General features: G+C 37.3%; 1 protein-coding gene across 3 annotated transcripts in view; it reads right to left on the minus strand.

Annotated features, from left to right (window-relative positions):
• Positions 1 to 2,433: 2,433 nt before the first annotated feature.
• The window catches only part of LOC579864 (cAMP-specific 3',5'-cyclic phosphodiesterase 4C), a 36,609-nt gene continuing 13,511 nt past the window's right edge, over positions 2,434 to 25,531 (minus strand). The window contains exons 1-13 of one of the 3 annotated variants that reach the window (XM_011678975.2): positions 23,884 to 24,705; positions 15,644 to 15,823; positions 15,029 to 15,133; positions 13,691 to 13,877; positions 12,971 to 13,064; positions 10,475 to 10,716; positions 9,264 to 9,362; positions 8,180 to 8,344; positions 7,659 to 7,758; positions 6,893 to 7,047; positions 5,752 to 5,874; positions 5,195 to 5,377; positions 2,434 to 4,719 (exon numbers count right to left, since the gene is read on the minus strand). In XM_011678975.2, the coding sequence (XP_011677277.1) occupies positions 4,282 to 4,719; positions 5,195 to 5,377; positions 5,752 to 5,874; positions 6,893 to 7,047; positions 7,659 to 7,758; positions 8,180 to 8,344; positions 9,264 to 9,362; positions 10,475 to 10,716; positions 12,971 to 13,064; positions 13,691 to 13,877; positions 15,029 to 15,133; positions 15,644 to 15,823; positions 23,884 to 23,960 (2,148 nt within the window). In that variant the 5' untranslated portion in view covers positions 23,961 to 24,705 and the 3' untranslated portion in view covers positions 2,434 to 4,281. Of the gene's footprint in view, positions 4,720 to 5,194; positions 5,378 to 5,751; positions 5,875 to 6,892; positions 7,048 to 7,658; positions 7,759 to 8,179; positions 8,345 to 9,263; positions 9,363 to 10,474; positions 10,717 to 12,970; positions 13,065 to 13,690; positions 13,878 to 15,028; positions 15,134 to 15,643; positions 15,824 to 23,883; positions 24,706 to 25,531 lie in introns of those variants that run through there. The other 2 variants (XM_030996901.1, XM_003723951.3) reach the window with 2 other exon arrangements.

Genomic DNA, 25,531 nt, shown 5'->3' on the forward strand with positions numbered 1-25,531 from the left:
TGTGCATTTGTCTTATTTCATGTACATGCTACTTGTACTAAGTGCAGAAAGCAATTAAAAGCAAGAAATGGATGCCTGTGTGGTAATGAACTCACTAATCTATTTCCAAAGCTTAAAAAATAGTTAAATGAAAATTGATTTTCAAAAACTGCATGGAAACAACATACAATTATCTTTTAAAATAAACTAGATGGAATTCGACTGCGCGCAGTCGAAAATGATGCCTCCGTCATAGAGCAATTTTACAAACCAAAACAGAACACATTTTTCGAATTCAAGTTCAATTGTAATCCATTAACAGGTTCTCAGAATATCGTGATTACAAGCAATTTCTCATATACATATATGACCCTTTGATCTTTGACCCCATGACCCTAAAATCTACTCAGTTCATTGGCTCTGCAAGATGTCCTGAGTTAAATAGTAATCCATCTGTCAGTTTTAATGAGAATGTGTTCACAAGCTATTTCTGCATACATAATGAGCCCATGACCTTTGACCTTATGAACCAAGAATCTACTCAGTTCATTGGCTCTGCAAGTAACATACATGACCTAATTTTGGCAGGAATCCATCAATCGGTTCTTGAGAACGCGATCACGAGCTGTTTTTGCATACATAATGTGCGTTGTGGCCTTTGACCTTTGACCTCGTGACCCCAAAATCTAATCAGTTCATCTGCTCTGCAAGTAACATACATGACCTAAGTTTGGCAGCAATCCATCACTCGGTTCTTGAGATAACGCGATCACGAGCTGTTTTTGCATACATAATGAGCCCTGTGACCTTTGACCTTTAACCTCATGACCCCAAAATCTAATCAGTTCTTTGACTCTGCAAGATACATACATGACCAAAGTTTGGCAGGAATCCATCAATCGGTTCTTCAGATAACGCGATCACGAGCTGTTTTTGCATACATAATGAGCCCTGTGACCTTTGACCTTTGACCTTGTAACCCCAAAATCTAATCAGTTCATCGGCTCCGCAAGATACATACATGACCAAAGTTTGGCAGGAATCCATCAATCGGTTCTTCAGATAACGCGATCACGAGAACGGGACGTACGTACGTACGTACGTACAGACGTACGTACGTACAGACGGACGGACGGACGGACAACCCGAAAACATAATGCCTCCGGCTACTTCGTAACGGAGGCATAAAAATCATTGAAACAAAATCAAACACATTTATGAGCTTAAGCAGCTCTAATTCACTATGACATCAAAGATATGATTATTGTAAAAAAAAAAAAATCATAAATTTGAAGGTTATATATAGTTTTGGTAATCCCCCAAATCTCTTTTTTAAAAATAGATTTCTTTGATTTTAGATGATAAATAGGAAGATACTATAAAGCTGCTATGAAGGTTTTTTTCCTCCTCAAGAAGTGAGGTAAAAATAATTGAAATATAAAGACTGGGATTTAAATGACACAGTAAAGCAAGATGAGCTATCTTAGAATGTACAATGTCATCAATTGGTGGCTACTCGGGAACATTTTCATAATAAAATAAAAGAAATAAATCACATGAGCCCAGCTGCTTCATGCTTCAAATGCATTGCAATTACAATTTAAGCCATTTATTTCTGTAAGAAAGACTAGCTCAGGTGTTCCTGTATCCAGTACATTGCTGCTTTGGCGTGATATTGTGTTCAAAGTTCTTTAGCTTAAAGGTATCGTTTAACAATGTTAAATCTGAGATAACATGGTCCTACGAGTTATCAGTGTCTGTGATATGGTGTATTATAAGATGATGCCGTGGATCCTAATCAAATGATTGGTTGAAAGTGTAAACGTGACCAGGCATTTATTTTGCCTAATGCGTAATTTTGATAATGACTGTTCGGGCATTAGTAAAATTACCCACACTAGGTACCTTCAAAACAGTCCAACTACCGCCTCGGGCGTGTTAGACTGTTCCAAAGGTACGTTGCGTGGGTGATTCTTACTAATGCCTTCACTGCTGTGTACTATTTGTATAATATTGAAGCCCTAAATAAATTGTGTTTCAAAATGATCATGAAGTGCCTGAAAAAAGTAAAAAATGTTTGAGTGACCGGTTTTACTATACTCATATTCCCCAATAGACTGTAGTTTTATTTAAACCGTAAGAAAAAAAAAAATGAAATTTTGATTTCCAATCATAAATATCTTGATAATCAGACAGGCGATTGGCTTGTAAAAGTCATGGGGTTCCTGACTGACCTAAAGATTTATAATTATCATTGCAGCATGAGCTAAATCCAGGACTTTGTTTCAGAATCTGAGACACAGTTACCTGATCCCTTTAATTTTATGAATTTTCATTGGTTAATTTGATGGATTTGCTATTAGGTGTACTAAATGGGTATCTGATAGGAATAAATGTCTTGAAAGCTACCAATGCCTCAATGCAGATCAGATTACTATGGTTATTATCTTTCTCCTTTACAAAGTGATGAACTACACTGTTCTAATATCAAGTCTTACATTGTCCCAATATTCAGGATCTACTTGTTTGCAAAAACAAAGTCAGAATATAAAACATTCTACTTAAAGTTTTAACAGTGACTGCTACGATTACATATCTATCTATATTCAAATCTCTATAAAATTACAGAAAATATAGAAAATATGTCTGAAAACTGGATATGAGATGATATAGTGAAATGAAACATACAAAAATCTCTTGTGAGGCAGCACATGTACAAATACATTTTTAGCAGCTACTGTATGTACTCTTACAAATATTCAGCCATCATACAATACTCATACAAGAAAAAATATGTTTCATAAAATTCTGTCATTTTCCCCCAAGAATAATGGGATGTACATTTGTATACATATTTATAGATTTGATGGCACATTAAAATGATAATCAACATTTTTGTTGACGCAAGAAGGCATAAGAGCGCTCTAACAATGCAAAACATGGAAATATCTCTCTTCTGTAGTTTTTGCTTTCTCTCTTGAAATCAGCTTTGAGTCACAAAACTCTTCAACAAGAAACAACAGAACCAACATCAAAAAGACACACTAATTTAAACTAAAACACATCATTCCAAGCTATCTATCTTCACTATGATTTAGGCATAACATGGTCAAACTTCTGAATGGAAAACCTCAAAGTTTCATTCAGTAACTTGTAAAGGTTCCTAGTATTCATGAATGTATGCTTCTTCTAAACAGAAAGTGTTTCTTCCAATCATACCACCTCTAACCACCATTTTTATTCCCCCTCAAATATCCCCTACGTCACCCCAAGGGAGTCTACATATAGGCATCTTGAGCTACACAGGGCCTCAGGACACACCATTTATTGGCTTTGATGCAATAGCATCAATTTCCAACGTGATGTTTGCAACACAAAGCTTTCAGCAAGGTTACATGTGTGTAGAAAACTCATTGTGCAGATTGAGCTTTGCATTTCTTGACCTGCAAGCAAGGACCAAACATGTCTTACCATTCTCTCTTCACTTCTCATGATAAACATGAGACTATATTGAACTTCAGAAATCTCATGTAAATTGTTGCAGGGAAAACTTCATCCAGTTTGTACTTTAACATAGGATTCTGATCATTGGTCTCGCTCTCTTTTGGCACATTCTAGTTTATACCTCACCAAGTAGACATTATAAGTACTTTTGTTCTGTTTCTATCCTTGAAAATGCATGCCCTCGAATTTGAATGAGCTTCACCTGGAAGCGACCACTATTTGAAATGCTACCACCTATATCTGAATATATTGTAGTCATTATACATGTTACAATATCCCTCTCATTCTCAACCTTCATCCAACCACAATGCAGAGAGAGAGAGAATGATATCTCTATTCTTACAATGTATACTCCTCTCATGTCTTTCAGGGTTGCTGCAATTCAGCATTTCTACTCCTAAGGAAGCCTTCCAAAACACTCTGGTTTTGCATTTCATCTGTTAAGTACTTCCTGCTTGTAATCTAGCATCATCATGTTACAGCTTTCTATTTTCACATCACTTCTTTTTCTTCCTCTTGCAAATATAGCAGGTCACTAAGATGCCTCTTGTCTCTCTTTTTCAACCTTGGCCCTAAGATTCTCTGAAATCTTCTCCAAGCATCCTGTTGTCTGTTACTCTTTTGTTGCCTCTGCACACTTCTTTTTTAAAGCAATTGTTGTTTCTGCTTGCAATCTCTCTTTTGGATCATGCATGGAAACAATATATCCTGTCACCAATTTCCTGCATAATCACTGTTCTGCTACACAGAGTTGATACAAAAAGGGAGGTACTAGCTCCCTCGGTGGGAAAGCATGTACTATAGGTCCGTTTCCTTGGAGTCTTTAATGGTCAGTTTTGAGAATTTAAACACTTCGCCGTCCTTTCCTCTAGCCATGCTTCTCACATTCTTGGCATTCACCGCCTCCACACCACCACTCTTGCTGTCATCCACCTTGGGGTTTCTCTGTAGGAGGTTAGGCCGATGGGTGGGCGTGTGCTGGTCCTCGAGGGTCGTTTCCTCGCCCCCCTCTTTCTCTTCCAGGTCCTCTAGAGTCAGGTCATGGAGGTCATCCCCATTGGTCTTAGTCTCGTTGGAGCCGTCCTTGCTGGGGTTGGGTGAGGGACTCTCTCGGATCTGGCTCTGGTACCAGTTCCTGTTCTCCTCAAGGTGATCCAGGATTTCTTGGGCATCGGGGTAGACCAGGTCAGCCCAGGTCTCCCACAGAGGATGCAGGATGAAGTCTATGAAACCAACCTGAGGTCAAAAGAAAAGAAATAACAACCATTCACACAATCTTCATTCTATTCCCAAATTACTGTTCATGTTGAAATAACCTGCACAGGAGTGATCAAATTCAGTGAAAATTCTAATTAGAACAATTTTGTCATGAAACGATTAACATATCTCTGACATGGATCCACAGGTGTCAATATTTTATTGTTATTTCATTTACTCACTCCTTCTGATTTCAAGGAACCAAACTGACAGTCTACACATGATATTATTGGCAATTTTTTGCTATAACTCTTCATATGTTATCACAGCACCAATTCTTCCTATTTGCATTACCCAAAGTTAATTCCCAATGCTTTGTAATGTCTTTTACTGCATAACTATTTCTATACCTCAAGATTACTTGCAAGAATTCTCAGTTTGAAATTCTAACAAAGCACATTTATAAAAGCGATTTCTGATCAATGAGCTAACTTGGGAGAACTGTCTGACTGACCTGTGATTTGTTAATGGATGCATTCTCCCTGTCCATCATGGGACTGATCTCCACTCCTTTCTCTCGTTCTAGGTCACCTTGTCTGAAGAACTCTTCCATCAGCATGGACGTCCACTGAGTATAGATGTGAAGAGGTTTGCTGGGGTTGGCTACATCTGCACAGTGTACTAGATTCTTCAGCACCTGTAAGTGGGAATTGAATTGTGGATCATTCTAAAGTTTACTCTTGTTATCCTTACAACAGTACCTCTTTGTAAGTCCAGTTCCTTAGGTCCATATTTTCAAGTATAGGGGACAGTGAACAAAAGCACCATACTTTCTACAAGCCCAGAGTTTCATAGTCTGAACCAACATCGCCACCACCACCACTCCTCCCCCCCCCATTATCATCATCATCCTCATCACCACCATCAATAACATCACTACAACCATTACCACCATATCACCCCCCCCCCCACCACCATAACCATCAACAAAAAAGGCAACATCCTATTCATTCATATCTGTATCCATACCAGCTCTACCAGTACCACCACCACAACCACCATGATGCCTACCTGTATCCTGTCTGTGTAGTTGTCTAATAATAAGACCCCTGAGCCAGCAACCTTCTTTGTTTCCACCATGGTCTTCAAGTCAGCCAATAAACTCATGTGCTTGGACATGTCTGTTGCAAGTACCTATAGAAGACAGAGAATACAAACAATGCATACGTTAGGATTCTCGGCAAAAGACCCCCTAAAAATTCATATTGGTGAAAGGAAGACCTAAGATTTCATGGAAAGATATGGTGAAGAAAGAAAGCATTAAGGGTGGTCTAAATGAAAAGAATGCTCGAGACAAGAAGAAGTGGAGGGAGGGAGTGTCTTCATCGTGTGAAAGTCAGTGGGAAAGTACCGACTTTAATAAATGATAATGATGATGATGATGATAATAATGTGCACAGTAATTTAAAAATAATGAAAGCAGTAACTTAGTCATTTGTTGTACCCCATTTCTTCAAATGCAGTGAAAAAAAAAATGAAATTTATATTCAATATTACAATTGAAACCTACAGACCACAATCTAACAGATTCTTGAGACAAACTATATTTTTGGTATGAAAAATAGATGCAAGAATGCCTAATTTTTCTAAGATCATTTTTCAAAGCAAGAACTAAAGATACACCTAAGAGTTGATACAGATAAAAGAGCATGAAATAAAACTTGGTTTCCAAACTTTCGGAAATGCAGGACACAACAACTCCAGGTTCAAGGGTGATCAACAGTAATCTTACTGGGAGAAGATGATTAGATCAATACATATGAGCTATGCTGTGGTGTCAAGTGCTCTACAGTCAATTTTGAACAATAGTTGAAACCAAGGATCCTCAATCTACACCTCACTCTAATCCTAACCCTAACCAAAAGCCCAATTGAACCAAGCTCTATTGCTAGCTGACGAGATAAAGCCTGGGGCACATGTCAGATCCCCAATGAGAAAAAACCTTTCCATGTCGATGGACATTTTCCTGAGGGTTTGGTGCTGTTTCTTGGTAAGATTCTTCTTAAAGTTTATTTATTAAAAATACATCACAGTGTTCAAATAGATATAGATCATAAGGATTAAGAAATAATCTTTATTTCAACATGTTTGGATGTACGGGCATGATTACACAGATTCATACTCTGGCAGAAGATGAGGAACAAGTTCTTACCATGTCAATGGACATTTTCCTGAGGGTTTGGAGCTGTTTCTTGGTAAGATTCTCAAAGATATTGCAGTTGTCCTCTTGGAGGAGTTTGAAGGCGACGGCGAGTGAGTGATTCTCTAAGACAGAGACATCGTTGTAGAGTATTGCTAGTTCTGCACCTGTAATAACCGAGCAGGAGAACAACAAACATAACAATCATTGAAGGTCTTGCTAAAGGACAATATAGCTGCAAGTGAAATGCTACTCAAAGTGCAAACCATTTGATTTATAGTCCACTCAAGTACCTTCTAGACCATAACAATTCTGTGAAACATTTATCACAACTTCATGTGTTGTTAAAGACATGCCTAGGATGGAATAGTGACCTTTTATTACACAATATACTACATAAACTAATTCTGTTTGATTTACATCAGTCAAGAATTTATTGTGGTAAATATATATATATATATATATATAGGTAATATTTTTGAACTATCATAGAAAGCAATCTTTCTTTTTGGAACACATCAAAAAATTCATACACACTGAAAAGTTAATTTGTCTAATTAGATTAGAAAATTCTAAAGCCCAAGGCATCTACTCATAAGTTGAATAAGGAAAGGTATAACAGCAAATAACTGAAGGGTACAAGTTCTTTTGAGAAACACCAGGAGAGGAGACGAGAGAGGGCAGACAGGGTGAAACTGTAAAAGATAGAGATGGAGAGAGAGAGAGAGAGAGAGAGAGAGAGAGAGAGAAAGGGGGGGGGGGGGGTATATTGACTTACTTGTGGTACACAGGAATTGATTGTTTAGACCCGGATGATGGACATCATGTATTGCTGCTGAAAACAACGCGGCCATAATCTCAAGATCTGTAAACACATTCTACAATCATAAAGAGAAGAAAATAAGGAGTGATTTCATTATAGGTCTATGATCTAAAGAAATGTACATCACAGTGAAAAGAATTGTCTGAAAACGATGACATGATGACTCCGTTCATCATCCCATCTATACAACCACTGGCCCTAATGCGGGATCTAACCAAAGCTACACTGGAGGAATGTAACATGTCTAGTGTATCACCATCACCACCACAATCAACGCCGTCATCATCTTCTTCATCCTCCTCAATTATGTTAGCCTTGGCCTTGGTTTTGAGGGTTTGGGCCTTATCATCATAAAAATCATCATCTTCATCCTCCCCTCTTTCCCCCTCCTCCTCAGCATCATCACTAACCCATTCAACACCACCACTACCCTCTTCCTCCTACTCTTCATATTAATCATCATCCCTGACCCTTACCTCAAGTGCTGGAGCTGACAAGAGAAAGTGTGTGGAGTGTACAACGTCAGCTGCATGAATTTGATTGTGGTATATAACTTCTCTGTGATAGTGGTCTTCTAACGTCATCATGTATATCAAGAACGTCTTTTCAGGAATTTGAAATGTCTTTAATATACCTCGATCCTGCCAAAAATAGAAGAAAGCACAAATAAATTCAAGGTATGATATTGAAATGGAATGTAAAATAATCTAAGTTTAGTATTCATTGTCTTTTCGGGGATATCTATATCCCTAATTAACATTACAAAATCCAGAATTTACAAATAGAGTCAGTCACACAAGGTTATCATATTTGTTCAAATGTAAAAGAATGTTAAAAAATTGTTGAGTAAGATTTATTTGTAACTGATCTCAATCAAAGAGGATGAGTTAAAGATGAAGTTGAGTTATGGTCATGCGATTGCATTGTGAAAGAAACGGTGTGGAATCGACCAGAAAAGGTTGATCATCTAGCATATAAGCATTTGTGTGTATTGCAAGGTTCTGGAATCATCAAAATGATAAGAAATTTGGCCAAGTCTTGGTAAAGTTACAAACACTTGCACAGACAGATGTATATGGGACTACTCGAACACGTGGCGTAAAAAGCCGGCCCCCCGATTTTTACGATGTTACATGCCATATTTAGAATATGAAGGCATTTGAAGAGCCATGCTTTTCAGGGAACATGTCTTAACTGATGTTCTTCCACACTTGCATAATAAGAATGAGTAATGCTCACAAATTATTTTTCACCTCTTCCCAGAACTCAACCTTCTCTTTAAAGGCAGAGGAAAAGAGACAGGGAAAAGTCAAAAAGTGTTCAAAATTAATTCATCTATCAGAAAAATCACAATTTTAAAAAAATAAATCTTTGTCTTTCATGTACTGACTAAAGACAGGAAAATGACATACATGGCTAAAATCCTCTGATACATTACAATAAATCTTTTCAAGGACTAATCAACATTTAGAGATAACCGTGGAAACACTAGGAACTCGATTCAAAATCAAGCAGTTTCTTCGAGATGGAGACAAATGAGATGATAATCAAATAACGTACCTCAAATAATCTATAGATGATGGCTGTGAGGGGTTTGTGGTTCGTGATCTCATCAATCTTGAATATACTGATGCTCCATGTATCAAGCAACCTCAGCTCCTGAAGAGAAAATACAAGCAAGGTGTAACACAATTGCGCTTTGGTAGATGTAATATAAACATGTCAGGAATATAAAATGAAATTAGTTTGTTTCAAGGATAATTCGTCCGTTATTGGTTAGAGTTTGAATTGAAATACAAGCACACCACCCCAAATCCATCCCAAACGGATGACTGAAGCCTGCGTTGTCATACCTGCCAACATTTGAAAATGAGAATTAAGAATTTTTAGCACGGTATGTCTTCGAAAATAAGAAATCTGTACCCTTAGCGGCAGTGTATTACTGGCAATACGCGGTAAATCTGTGCAAAAAAGTGAATACAAATTCGCTGCTCAATCATGCAGCCCTTCAATGCACGCAATACGTGAACTCTCACATCGCGGCATATGATAAAACAAGCTTAATTTGGCTTAAGCAACACAAAAATAAAAATAAATAAAAAAATGAAAATCTGGAATATTACAGATTTTGTGGTCCTAAAAATCCAGAAAAACAGAATATTACAGATTATTCGGAAGGGTTGGCAGGTATGCGTTGTGTGTTAACGTGCCCCTCCCCTCCCCACCTACACAACCCCAATCAGTTATACAGTGATTCAGTTTTTTTCCCCCTCCAAGGCACAGGTAATGCCAAATACTTAATAACGATTTTACAAAATCAATTTATCTATTCATCTTGAAGAAGAATTGTTCGAATAGAGAAGCCTTCATTGGCACTCCAAGAGTAGACACATTTACAAGACAGCCAAGCTTAATTAAGACTGCTTTCAAGAATATTGTTCTATCAGCAGTTACTGATCGGCATTATGTAGAGGAGTGGTGAGTGCACAATCCAAACAATTGTTTGTGTTTTTAAGGAATAGCAGGTTGGGGCTTAAGGGGGGGGGGGGGTGGCATTGTGGTGTTCCCATTTTAACCTACCAGCCTTTATCAGAGCAGTAGGCTACAGGGGGGCGTTTCACAAAACTTGTCATCAGTGACAAATGACAGTTTTTTGTTATAAGCTACTGAAATCCTTGCTTCTGATTGGTTGTCAACAGATTTGTCACTGATTTTTGTCATTGAAAAAAGGCTTTGTGTAACAGGTCCCAGGTTTAATGTATCTCTCTCACCTTCTCTAATTCTTCCTCTTTTTCTTTCTTGACAGGCACCCCAAACTTCTTGATGATATCACCACTGATGACGTTATGGTGCTTGGGCTTGGTCACGATGATATTACTGACTCCCTTGATCTTCATCAGTTCAGTGGCTTTCAACAGCTTCTTGGAAGCTGGGGCCTTGCTGAGCGGTGACGGTGAGGGCGCTAGTTCCCTTGCCGACAGGGGTACTGGTTGATCAACTTCTTGCTGCTTATCTGTATGAGAGATAAAAGGAGAGTGAGAGAGAGAGAGAGGGAGGGAGAGAGAAGGGGGCCAAAAGAAAAAGTTGAATTATGCCTTCATTGGCCTTTCTACATCTTAGTTTTGAAAAACGTTTAATGAATTTTCAACACAAAGTTTTAAACCCCTTTCAATTCAATAAAATTGCATGTTAAGCAATGGATCTGCCTGCATATATTCTTGCATTTGAAATTCCCTTATTTATTTTGGTATTTCAGTTTTTAAATTCTTTCAATATTGAAGTCATCCGAGTATCATGTAAAAAGGTAAATTATAATTTGATCTGTTTTCTGTAAACATGACAGAGAGTATCCAACTAAGTATATACATGTATTGATATCAACAACTTCTGCTCTAGAAAAGCACAGACGCCAGAGTGTGTAGTTTTACATCTCGTTAGCTGATGGTGTCACACATGTTACTCCCAATAGATCACTTCTTTTTGCATGCTTCATGGACTGTCTGGAAAGCAGTCTAGCATCTCCCCATTGGGGCATCGAGGGGTAGTCATCCCTCCATAAGAAAATGTCGTCTGCTGATTTGATATTTTTATAGGCGTGTGGCAAATTCTAAACAGAAATTACTTTTTCTTCCTTTCTTAATTCATCTATATCCATACATACATATTTTTTTAAATTTTATTGCTGTGAAATTTCCAGCTACCTCATTAGCATAATTTGGAATAACACAAAATACATAAACCTCAGAGATGACAGTGCATTTCTTATTACTCATCTTGGTATAAAACATTAATTCCACAATATATAAGGGTGCGTTTATTGACCAAATTTTTGCCTAGAATCAGGTTTCTCAAACGTCTTTCAGGCAAATTTAGAAGGTGATAAACGCAAAGCCTTTTTTAAACGTCTTTAGATATGGGCATATCTAAAGACGCAAAAAGGTGTGTTTTGAATGTGACATACAGCCAGAATCACGTTTCTGAGAGATGATAAACGCAAAGCTGTTTTGAAACCCACATACAAATCGGACCTTCCCAGGTTAATTTCCGGTTAGGAGGCTAGCGCACGCCACGTGTTGTGTACAAGCATGTGTGTGGAGTTGACCTCCGAGAAACTGTCTGCTTCCCGGGTCAAACGGCGCAAAACAGCTGCGCAGACACACGGCAAATCACTTTCGTATAGTGGGGTTCGATATGTACATATTTAGTGGCAAGACACGATAAACGCAACCCTCAGTTGATTTTGATTAAACAACAAGGCATTTTGTTTCCCAAAATATAAGATGACTAACTCTAAGTTGGACTTAAACTTTATGGAGAGCCATTTGTACCCTTCAAATGGAATACATTCAAAAGCAAAAACTCAAGTATTTTAGACTTTTCATAAATTTCATAAATCAACATTTTATGCCTATTAAAATAACTTTTACAAACTATTTTCAAAGATGCTAATGGCTTTCCATAATTGTTAAGTCTAACTTAGAGATAAGTTCAACTTAGGATCTTTGTGAAACAACCCCTTGTATTGGTAATTCATATCTCTATAAGGTGATATGAGTGAAGATCATGGCTCACAGAGTCCTTCAAATATTTAGATTAATGAGGCTAACAATTTCTTGAACTCTAATGTCTGACCCAATAACCCTAAAATATAATCATATCGTCCTGCCATGGTGATACAAACTAGTACCAAGGCTTAGATCAATCTTCTAAATTGGTACTTCAGATATTGTGAAAACAAGCCAACAGATGATTTTTCATTTGTGCGATCCATCTTGTCAGGATAAAGCAAACAGCACTAGTAATTATCCAAAGTACTTTTCTCCCCTCACTAAGCCTCATTCATGATCCTATGTCGCCTCGTGTATGCCCTCTGGCATGTTTGTGAGACGTTCGCATCGAGGAGTCTGCCCCCAAGAGGCATGCTTCAACAGGGCTCGGCTGACATGTATACATACATCATGTGACCAATTTAATATCTTGTTTAGAACTGTGCTTGCTTAGTCTGCACAACTCCATGGCAGCATTCAAACTTCAGAAGCATTTTAATTACAGATGTGTAATTAAAGATCAAATGACCATGTTAACAGGAGTCAAATGGGAACATTGAAATTTCCAAAATTATGTGGACATACATTTATTACATATTACACTCTTTTATACAATACGCTCTCTTATGAAGTCTGTTCATATCTTACATAGATATCTAGGATCATATATCCACATTAAACATACGCTGGAAATATAACTTTCAAATTTGCAACACTTACCAAGAAATGTGTTGTAGAGGTATTCTGAGATCTGGTTCCCTGATTTGCTTGTTTCCGAGAAGGCCGACAGCTCTCGATTTAACATCCGTTTGAACTGTGAGTGCAAAGAATGTTTTAGTAGATGTAATCACCGATTTGCAAGACTGACCTCACAAGGACATCTGGCCCTAATACAAAGTCCTCAACAATGTGGTATATACATGTAGTGGTAATTCTATCCTTTCAAATTTTCTTACTCTTTAATGTCTTGATTTTACTAAATCAGCAGTTAAATATGATAAATCAGTAGTTATTTTTTTGGTCTTATTTTGAATGACCTAAATGGTTTGGGGAAAAAAGGCTTTTAAATTAAAGACTGTTTTATGAATTTCATACTGTTTTAAAAAAACTGTATTTTTTTAATGATTTCACCTTATCCCCGGGCCTCTCCCCCCCCCCCCCCACTCAGTGTTATTTAGGGTATGCGTATGCATGTTCTCTCATTTTGAAAACACCCCTAAGTCTGGTGTGTAAAGTCAATATGGGCCAGATTTTTGTGTACTACGAGCCAGACTTTGGTGCGTGAAAAGTACCCCTTTACCGGACATTTTGGGAACATGCATGTGGTCCCTCTGACCCCGGCCGGGACCTTATCATAAAGTCCACCCTTGGTAGTTCTGTCTATGAAACTTATACCTGATTTGGAAATATAAAATACAAGCAATGAGAAGAGAGTGTTACCTTGCTAGTTGCCATGTCACTAACTGAGCGATGTGTTTGCATGGTCTCAAGCTGATCTAGACACCAGTCAAGCTCTTCCAATGTGTCTGTTGCCATCTTGGACGTATTCTCTTCCGTTGATGATCCCGTCGATGATTGTGTTGATGACTGCTTGCTTGCCTGAGTACTTCTTGGAGATTGCCTGTTGCTAGGTCAACATACATAAAACAAATTAGATTTGGAATACAGAATATGCACAATGACCAGTGATTGGCCTTTCCAAAGTCATATCACTAAAATACTATCATCTACTATCATCTCAGTCTCTGCTTGAGTTTGTACTAAAAAAAAAAATCCTAAGATTTAGTAGTAGAGGTCGATCCCCACATAACCCAGGCATGGTAAGAATAGATGAATAATAAAAAAGTGCCTCTTCTTCATTTAAAATAAGGACTAAGATATTTAATTTGAGATGATTATTATTTGAGGTTTTGGAAACACTAATCCTTGTTCTTTACTGCTTCACACTAAAAATAAAAAGATTCTGTATTATGAATGGAGGTGTTCTGCATATTAAAAAAAAGAGAAAAGTTATAAATTCCAAAAGCTGATTGCAAAGTCTTTAGATCAGTGAAGTGCCTATGAAATCTGGACAGTTACGTTACCAAAGATACTCAATAGCGATTAGTTTGAATACAAAAGTAATTGATCATACGAAAGCAGCTCCATGAACAATTGCTCCGCAGTCAATATCCTACACTAATCAAATTCATTTCTTCAACCCTTGGACCAAACACTTACCCTGACCCTAACCCATAAATTAAACAATAACTTAAAGATAAAGTTGAGTTCTGGTCATGTGATTGCATTGTGAAAGAAACGGTGTGGAATCTATCAGAAAAGGTTGATCATCTAGTATATAGGTATTCGTGTGTATTGCAAGGTTCTGGAATCATCAAAATGATAAGAAATTTGGCCAAATCTTGGCAAAGTTACAAGCACTGTACACAGAATGATGTATATGGGACTACACGAGCACATGGCGAAAAAAACCTACCCCCCCCCCCCCCCCGATTTTTACGATGTTTCATGTCATATTTAGAATATGAAGGCATTTGAAGAGCCATGTTTTTCAGGGAACATGTTTAATCTGATGTTCTTCCACCTTTGCATAATAACAGTGATAACGCTCACAAATTATTTTTTACCTCTTCCCAGAACTCAACCTTCTCTTTAAGAACCAATTCCAACCCCAGCCCTTACCGTTTATCTTTGATAAAATACAGCCCTGGGCAGTTGGCACAGGAGCACAGATTTACAAATGGAAAAGGGCAAGAATACGCCGTTCAGATACTTTACCTTGGTGCAGTGAGACCCGTAAGATTAGCATAGTTCTTCCGTACATTTCGTAAACTGGCAAGGATCTGGGCGAATGGGGTGACGATAATGTCTTCTTGTGTATGTCTGAAGGTTAAGAAAGAAAACACCAATGAATCTATTGACTGCCAGAGTATACATGTCATTCCTATAGCAGGAGAAAGAAAGCATTAAGGTCCATCTAAATGAGTGGGATGCTAGATGGAAAAAGACGTAGAGTGTCATCATGATAAGTCACTAACCTCTCATAAGAGGGAAAAATCTGTACTTAATAAATCATGATGATGATGGCGCATAACAAAATCCATCTGTTTCCCTAGGCAGTGGGTTAACTTTTAATATGAATAATTGTAACAAATTAAATTTCTAATGTATTTTTTTTTTTATTGCTGACCTGGACAAAACATACCTTCCACAGGAGTTATCTTTATTCCATGTACATGTTTTGCTTTTAAGAAGATGCAAAGAGCCAAAAGGGCATTTTTAAATAAAATTTCACAGATTGTAACGCCCTTCTCACTTTCAATGGAAAATACTTATAAAAGAACACTTGTTAATATGATTTATTTTTGAGAAAGAAAAAAAGAAGAGACTTACGATTCGCTTGTGATGGAAGAATTTCTGGACATGGACTTTGGTGAGAGGTCAAACTCGCTGTCCGAGCGATAGAGGAAGGACTCCCTCCGTTGGGGAAAGTTGAGCACCAGGCCGGAGGAGGGACTGGCCGCCTCCAAGCCTGGACTTCTGCTCGGTGATGGACCATTCTCAACATCAAAGCTGCAGAAGAGAAGAGAAGAGAGGGAGAGATAAAAGGAGAGGGATATTTAATCATGGTGTGCCAAGTGTGATAAGATACATGTATCATCTGACATACATGTAAGTCACAGAGCTAGAATCAGGTCTCAAATCTGTATACAAAAATATAAGTAAATATTTGCAACAAAACACAGCTGGATATGATGTTATATGGGGCATGTGCATTAATGTACATTGAAACCTGCATATCAAAGGGGGTGTAGCATGGCGAATACTGGTCCACACAATCTATGACTTCTTTTGGACAACTGCACATAAAGGAATGGACTTGATTGATTAACGGTGAGCGCGTGCTAGCGTTAGCGAAACAGACCAAAGTTCTCTTCACGCTTCGGTTTTCACGTATGTTGCACGCACGTGAATACTGCGGTCTCGTCGTCCGTAGTCGTATTATACCCGATTGGCCCTGAGTCAGGCCACAGGATAGACATATAGTCTCGTCATGCTACACCCCCTATAGGACCACTCAAGGAAGACAAGAAAAGTTGTCTTTATAGGCAGGCAGGTGGTCTTTATGTTAAAGTTTCAATGAGCTAGAGTCACTATTCAAGGGAAATGGAAAACAAGGTGTTTACAGACAGGTGGTTGCTCAAGCAGGTTTCACTGTACACAGAAGACACCCTCACAGGAAATGATTGACCGATCATGAAAATGAATTACTAGGAAAGACGAATAGCTCAGTGGTTTTGAGTAGTGACCTTGGAAGCAGGGATTTCAGGTTCAAACTAACGCAGAATCAAATTGCCTTTCTGCTTGGAGCTAGAGGGGTATTAACTCATACAATTTTACACAGTTGACGTCCTTCTGGCTCCAATCAGACAAGTTTGTCTTCTTCTTAGGTTGGGGTATCGTATTCTTTTATGAGTAGGGGGAACTGAACGTACAATGTAGGAATCTCCATCCGAGTTGGACTGATGAAGTGTATAATGTGAACAGGGGCATGTCACACACAGCTTGACAATTGATCACTGTACATGTACATACATGATAGCGATCAATTTCATCAATCAATCACTTACTTACATGTACATAGTATATTAGATTAAGAAGTATTCATTTGAAAAACTATTTCAAAAGTATTCTGAAATAGCTACAAATAAATCCTAACTTTACATATGAATGATGAATCTAACCACATGTTCAGATTACCAGAATTCATGGTATACCTACATGAGAATCATGTAACTCCAGGGGGTGTTTTACAAAGATCCTGAGTCAAACTTAACTCTAAGTTGGACTTAAATATAATGGGGAGCCATTTGTAGCCTTATAATGAAATATATTCAAAAGCAAAAATTCAAGAATTTTAGACTCTTCACAAATTCCACATCAAGAACATGAAATATCCTTGATAATAAAAAATATGAATGATATTAAGCAACGTTTCATGGCTTTTAAAATATTTTTTACAAAATATTTTCAAAGATGCTAACGGCTGTCCATAATTTTTAAGTCCAACTTAGAGATAAGTTCAACTTAGGATCTTTGTGAAACACCCCCCTGGTGTATACAATATTAAAGTTAATACTTTCTTCTAGTCTGAACGTCGTATTAATAAATATTGTATAACTAAACATATATCAAAATACATGTTTGAGCATCTTTTCAAACCAAAAACTAATAAAAAAAAAAATCAGGGTCCCATTCTAGTCTTAATGACCTATCATATAAAAATAAATTGTAACTGGGTGGTGTTTATCATGAGAGCGCACTGATGATTGGCTAGCCGTCATGTTAATGGCTCTATTCAAAATTAGTTCCTTTATACATTTCTTTATATATGTTGTTTTCTAGTCTGTACGTTCCTTTCACTATACGATGATTCTTTATACGTGTTTTGTATTCATTTCCTTTAGTATAAACTGGCTATACATTGCGAACCAATCAGAGACTGATTCTGGAATATCAAAACCAGTGAAAAACATTTCCCTCAACGTAAATTGCCCCATTTTGCTAAAACATTACCATATTCCTGAGCTGTTTGTTTACAATGTAATGTACAGGTGTCTAAATAAACAAATACAAAATAATATTATTGATTACAAGTTCACTCAATGTTCGATTACAGTGAAGTATGATTCACACTGTGCAGTCACAACAAGAACTAAAGCAGTGTATCCTCAAAAACCAATGCAATCTCAACACTACATGTTGCCTCTTTTCATGAATATGGCAAAAAATTATAATATTGTACACCAGGGGAAATAGCACAAGTCTTCCCTACACCCTTCCCTTCGGTGACAGGTTGGTGACAGGTTGGTGACAAAACCTGAAGAATTATGCATTTCCCTTGGTCTCACAAATTCAATATTTTGCTGTCTCTCAAAAGACGCATGCTGCAGACTAATTCAATTGCACGACCAAGGTTCGGCGAAGAAAGAGAGGAATTTGACACTCTTTAGGCGGATGAACATTCAGGAGATGGGGAGATGATAGGATGAGGAATGTATGAGAGTATGAAGAAGAGAGAAGAGAGAGAGAGAGAGAGAGAGAGAGAGAGAGAGAGAGAGAGAGAGAAACACACAGAGGGAAGGGGAGGAAAATTAGAGAACAGATTGACAAAGACAGGATGGAGGGAATACAACAAAATGAAACAAAAATGTTATAAAATCACTTTGCATAATTAAAGATATTATAATTATATATTGCATTTATAATCAAAATGATAAGAAAGGGTGATAATTGTTAAAGCAATATTAAGATTATATTTTTATATAAGAGAGGAATTAAGGAAACAACAAAAAAGTAGGTAAAAAAAGAACTTCATGGAAAGAAAATCTATTTCAAAATAATTATCATAGAACTGTATACAGGGGATTAAAGAAATATTGAGACAGAGTAAGGAGGAAAAAACAGGAACAAAGTAACAAACTAAGAAAGGTCTAAACGGAGAATCAGAATTGAGAGTAGTTGGCATTGCTTTGGGCAAGATGAGGCATGATGGACAGGGTTAACCTAGCTCTATGAACAGAAGATGACTCCTTATCTCATGGATTCCCTTTGGAATTAATGCACAACTAATCATCCTTCACTGGACTTACAAGACCTCAACACCATATGTAAATATGGACCGCATTTGCACAAGCGTTGTTGAACATTTCCGGTGAACTCTCTTGTCGTGAGACACTAGCTTTCAAGTATGGCAGGACAAATCCTCATCAAATTGTACGTCAAGTGACTTTCTCACTAGCTAAAAAGACCCCTATATCACGTACTACATAGCCTATAGAGCTTTCACATGACATCATTATATTAACAATTCAATGAATATAAATTAGTAGTTAGGATCTTTAATGCATGAAGTTCAGATCCATAGAGATAATTTTCATTAATTTCCCAAAAGACAGGTTAAGCCTCATTTTCTACGATGTTGTGAACTGCTAAACAAAAAGAAATAATTAAAAAAGCCACAGCAGAAAGAAATGGCATCGTATGTTTCGGTATAATATAGAGAGAAGTAATGATGCATACAGCCTTTTATAACGGCCCGATACTTTTATTTTTAATTCATATGAGAAATAAAATTGGTGCAGTTAAATGCGTCATATGAGAGAGAGAGAGAGAGACAATATATGTACATGAGGTTTGAATTAGTAGGATCAACAGGGTTGAGGGCCTACTGGCATGATAGCGCTGTTTGCATCGCAGAACCAAGCCAGGCCAGGCCAGGCCAGGCCAACCAAATCAGTGATGTTGTTGGTCAGTCGGAGTGGGCATTACCGCATGACATGATGCACCAAACCAGAGGCTTTTTAAGTCAATTTGTGACAATTACTGGACGAATCAGGGCTGCATTATTGGCAGGTGCCACAGAAAGAACAGGACACATGCCCCTCTTGATCGATCGCCGTCAATATCAACATCTTATCTGACCATCCCAGCCTACATTCTCAAAGGTTAGATCTAACGCTTGAAGCAATAGGGATTTCAAATCCTTGAAATACCAATTTGTGGAATACTTGTAGATATAAACTTTAATATGTCACATTCTCAAAAAACATAAATCGGAACAAATCAATTTTTCAAACACTTTCAAGAAGTACAAAACGTGGTATGGGTATGAATAATTTAGTTGTTATATATGGGGGTGATATCACGGGAAGGAGAAGCAAAGAGAGAGAGAGAGATAGACAGATGTATACCAACAAATTCAAATGTGTACATGAAGAGCTTGATTCCAAAAGAAGCTAAATCCATATTTTATCAAAATGGAGTTATTTGTCTTAAAATAATGATTTCCTACATGGGGACAATTTCACCAGGAAGTATGAAAAAATGTAGGTACAATATCATGTTTCATTCCAAAAGGAGCTAAATCCAAATCGGTTTCATTCCAGAAGGAACTTCTGAGTAAATCACCTTTTTTATCTCTCCACTTTCCCTTTAGCAATGTACCTCCATGTTGTTATATATGTTAAAGGTGTCGCCCTGGACCAATAATATATGATAAGAAAAAAATCTACCACTTATTTCTGATTTTTACTTAATTTTTAGATTTTGCGAATTTAGCTCCTTTTGGAATGAAACATGGATTTAGCTCCTTTTGGAATGAAACGGATTTAGCTCCTTTTGGAATGAAAATGTGATATGTTGTTTACTTTCTTTTCAAAAGCTTTTTTTAGTTGTGATTTCACTATTATTATTTAAAAAGAAAGGTTTGCTACTAAATTTGAATAAATTTCAGTGACGTTTTTGAGAAAATATGAAATTTTCCAGGTACAATATCATGTTTCATTCCAAAAGGAGCTAAATCTACGAAAAAAATAATTCTAAAAATTTAGTAAAAATCAGGAAAAACTGGTAGATTTTTTCTCATCATATATTATTGGTACAGGGTGACACCTTTAAAATATATAACAACTTTAAAGTCCATGGCTAAAGGGAAAGTAGAGAAATAAAAAAGTTGATTTACTCAGAAGTACCCAAAGTGGATTTAGCTCCGTTTGGAATGAAACTCTTCACATGTAGAGAGAAAGAAAAAAAAAGAGGTGAGAGAGATGTAAAGGGACAAAATTAAGCCCCCCCCCCCTCCCCACCACCACCAACCAAAACAAAATTATAGGTAAATGAATTGAATTACAAGTAGTTGGCAAGAGAGGGGAAAATACCATAAATATATCTGAAATGCATGATTGAAAAGGGTAATATATCTGAAATGCACTTAGAGAATTAGGTCAGTGCTCTATAAGCACTGTTTAAAAAATTATTTTTATCATTATCAATACTGCCATGCACATCTGAAGTAGATCAGTGGATTAGTTTGCTGCCCGACAGGTGTCTAGCCTATTTGAACATCTTAATAGGAATTGAAATCAGATTGCCCGCACTAGAAATGCATATTTAATGAAGAATGTCTTTTTAGGGAAGCTTGTAAATCTGTTCAGAGACTGAAAGATCACTATAGCCGTGTTCACACGGTGGCAATTTCAATCGGCATAAAGGTCATGTTTAGAGCTAGTTGGCGTACATATGGTAAGGTCGATAGTTGTGTTTACTATGCTGACCTTTACGCCGACTGATTTACTCCTTGATTATTCCAGGAGTAACGCGATAACACTACAATAGGGTAGCGTAAGTTGACCGTGTGGCTGCTCTCACTTGTGTCTGTGATCTTTTACAAGGGTTGTTTGTCTACAATTGAAAATGAAAATGACATTTTGCGTGGTTTAGATGCGGAAGCAAGTTGGTCCGAGTAAGAGCGTATGGACAACTTACAGTGTAAGTGTTGTAAGTCTAATATTTATAGAATATTTATTGGCCCGTCTGAACATGGCTTGTATTGATTAAACCCCCGCGTCAAATAACTGCAGTTTGGGAGTTTTATCAATGACCCGAATGACTTCCAGGCAAGACGGAGGCAGACAGAGGTGTCAATTCTATTGATTAACATCTGTCTTCTCACAGAAGATATCATCCATTTGGAAGCAGAAAGGGCATTCATTCGTATACTTTAACACAGAGCTAAGGCCCTTCTGGATCTCAACAGATGGATTTTAGTGCAGTAATGCAGAAGTACAGAATCTCTCCATGCAATGATTATAAATAAGAAGGGTGTACATTGGCACAGAACTTTGTGCAGTCTGATGTAAAATACAATTTGGGGTCACAGGAATACCATTAGTAGTCTGAGTGAGCTGTGCTCTGACATTTAGATGCTCTGGCAACAATTGCTGAACTGTATAGTATGGGGACAGGTTGCAAATGAGTTTTAGGACAGGCTTAGGGTTGGGGTTAGGATTGGGGTTAGGATTGGGGTTAGAGTTGGATAAAGTGCTTGGTCTAGGGTTGAGGTTCAAATGTTCGTTGGTGTAAGTCAGACCCCAGACAAACTGTCACCCGAGTATGTGTTGTGCAAACACATCTTCATTGGAAAGATGAAATGTGATAGGCTTTAGGGTGAAAGTGTTGTCTACAGTGTGTGGGTAAGTTCTGATAGCAAGATAGAAGGCAGCTAGCCCATGAAAGTAACGTATCCTGTAGTTATCTGCTTTTAGTTTTGTATCATTTTCTTTGTCTACAATAATGTTAGATACAAATAGATATCCTTCCCCTTTTTCCATTTTCCATTCCTCTCTTTTGCACCCCTTAAAGTGCCCGTGGCTCTGCCCCACCCCCTGATATGTCGTAGAACATAACAAATAACATAATCAAGAAGTTAAAAAGAATGTGCATTGTCCACACTCTTTCTTATTGAGCATTTTTATACAACAGGGGAGATTTACAAAAAAAATTGACCCATGCACTTGGACCAGTGTTAAAAATGCATTTCTGCTTTTCAACTAAAAATGGTTTGCAAGCAGAGAATAAACATGTTCAAGTACATGTACATGTACATGCAATAGTGAAAATAAAATCCCATACTTAAGGTCAAAAGACTAACTTGAAGGTATTACTTGCACCATACATAGTAGATCAGCTAGACAAAGATTAATATCTCAGTCAGACTGAAATGTAAGATTTTATGAAGGTCAACGGCACTGATATGCTCCATGGGAACAAATCAATCAATTATCAACACCTGCACAGATTTTTTATGACAACATTGAAGGTGAATTGCTAGGCTGTTTTTTTTTACTTCAAGGGGAAAAAGCAGAGTATAACAGGCATGCACTGCACAGAGGTTTTGTTGACAGAAATAGATAATACTACAACATTGAACAGTACGGATAATGAGGATTTAAAAAGGTGCTGCTAGTCTAACATTCAAAAGAATCAGTTTAACATTAGCATTTGTAAGGTGTTTCTCTCCTCCTAATTAACAAAGTAAAGAAGGGTCTACTTTGCTGCATACAAGATTTCATATATTGTTAGCCAAAACACAATACAATGTAAAAAAAAAAATTTGCCTGGCAATGGCAGGCATGTCAGTGTTTTTAGTTGAGTTGAAGTTGTCTCGAGTCTACATAAAGGATCAGACACATTCTCTTTCTAAACTAAAAATTAAGCAATTTCAAGTCAACCTTCTAAACAATTGGTTTTGAAAATGATTATAACATATAAATATTTTCTGCTTTTTCAATGTGGGCAATATAAAAAAAAATAAATGATTAGACCATTTTCAAAATGCAACCAAATTCATTGCATATTTCCTTACAAAGTCCCTCGATTTCAATTGTATTTCATTCACCTGTTATAAATTGTTGTATCTCAATAGACAGAATGTGAACTGCATATATTAGTTATTGCTACATGTAGGTAGGACAAACATTATGACTTGCCCTACCTAGCAACACATACGTAATACACACAATTTGCATTCTGACTATTGAAATACATTTGTTGTAACAGTGGATGAAATAATTTGTACCAAGGCACTTCACAAAAACATACATGTATTAGGGCATTAAATTTGGTTACATTACAAAAACGGTCCAATGCAAATCTTTTAAAATGAAATTCAAACAGACTGTGGATTGCAAAGGGCAATTTGAATTGATTGGAAATCACTTATTGAGAAGAGAATATTGACAGTATAAGAACATTGATAAAGAGAATCTGGGTGGTAGATGACATTAGCTCACCTGAACACTGGCTCAGATAACTTGCGAATTTTAAGCGTACGATAACAGAACGTTGGACTCTTCAAATTCGCCATCATACAGGCTAAGTACAATCACAGTACTTTTTTCTCTTATTATAGTCACTGGCGATTTGGCGATTGAAGCTAAGGAAAGAAGAAATCACGACAAGCAAGAACAGATGATATCCTTGACGACAATGCAATATGATCATCCATGTACTTCCACCTACGTGTATGGTTGATCATTTCTTGGAAATCCAACTACATTCTATCAAATGTCTGTATGTCGAGTCAATGACATCAACTGGGGTTGACAAGGTTAGAAAAAAGAAGACACATTTCTTGACAAAAAGAATTCTAAGTACTACTGTACTTCTGTGACGGGGAACAAGTGTGCAACTCCTGCAAAAACAGGATCGTAATCAGGTATATCCAGAGTTGTGTTCTGGCTACACAGCAAGTTGATTCGCACCGTCCACGACGACGCAGAGTTTCCGCTTGAAGTGAAAGTGAATCTTTGACGATGTGTGAGGGCTGTGATGTCACTGTCAGGGATAATGCAGAGCATTTGCCTCTCTCTCTATTCAGCACTTAGACAATAGATGCTGAGGATTATGTGTCCATCCGTCCTGCATGGTACTTGTTTTATACAAGACAAGGACGTCACACGCCCTCACTCTATAGTTTACACCAATAGAAAAGATTAATTTCTCAGTTGCTATTGTCACGGAAGAATACACACGCCCATGGCAGCTAGATTCCCAGTGGGAATCATTGATGAATGGACGGATGAATAGAACGTCCTTGCATTAATAAAATGAAAATGTGTCACAGAAAATAGTCACAAAGACAAAATATCTAGGACAACACACAAAAAAATACATTGTTTTTTCCTGGATGTGGGATTTTTCCTCACTACCTTTGAAGGAAAAAGAAACACCTTTGCAAAGCGATGAACCGATAGGTAAGATATCGTATGCCATTTGGCTGGAGGTTATTACAAACTGTAATTAAATTCAAACTGTTCATAAAGATGGAGAGAGAAAATACCTTCTTAGAGGTATATGAAGGTGGTGAAGTTAGAAGGGAAACAATAAAATGGATCTTATGTCAACCAGATGACATTTACGAGTTCAAAGTCCCCTTTCGTCATCTATCTACCACAAAAACAGAGAATACAATGTATTTCCATGAAAGCTACTGTAATAGTCCCAAACAATATTAAATTTCAAGACACATCCTGAAATTGTTTTTAACTGCAGAATGTTTACAATAACTACAAAAGACAAACACAACAACAATGAAATCTTGAATGACTGGAAGAATACTTTGTATTTGGTGACAGTATGTTGTTTCATGTGAGTGTTGAAGGCTGCACATACATATGGAAAAGAGTCTCCTTGGGCTTGGGTGGATGATTTAATTGTTCAACAATATCATGGCAGGTGATGGGTGCCTTGAAAGATTAGCTAGGGTAGCCTGAAATTTATCCTGCCATAGCAGCAAATAAATATTCTGAGTCATATGAAAGGTTATCTGACATAATGAAGAAGAGCTACATGAGCTCAGTGTTCGTCAGATCAATGCAATAAGGACCTAAATTAAGATTAAGTTTAATGCCAATCTTATTGCAAGAAAGACCCTCTTTT

The sequence above is a fragment of the Strongylocentrotus purpuratus genome, unplaced genomic scaffold (assembly GCF_000002235.5).
Source record: "Strongylocentrotus purpuratus isolate Spur 01 unplaced genomic scaffold, Spur_5.0 spur5_scaffold_3, whole genome shotgun sequence".
Lineage (NCBI taxonomy): Eukaryota > Metazoa > Echinodermata > Echinoidea > Camarodonta > Strongylocentrotidae > Strongylocentrotus > Strongylocentrotus purpuratus.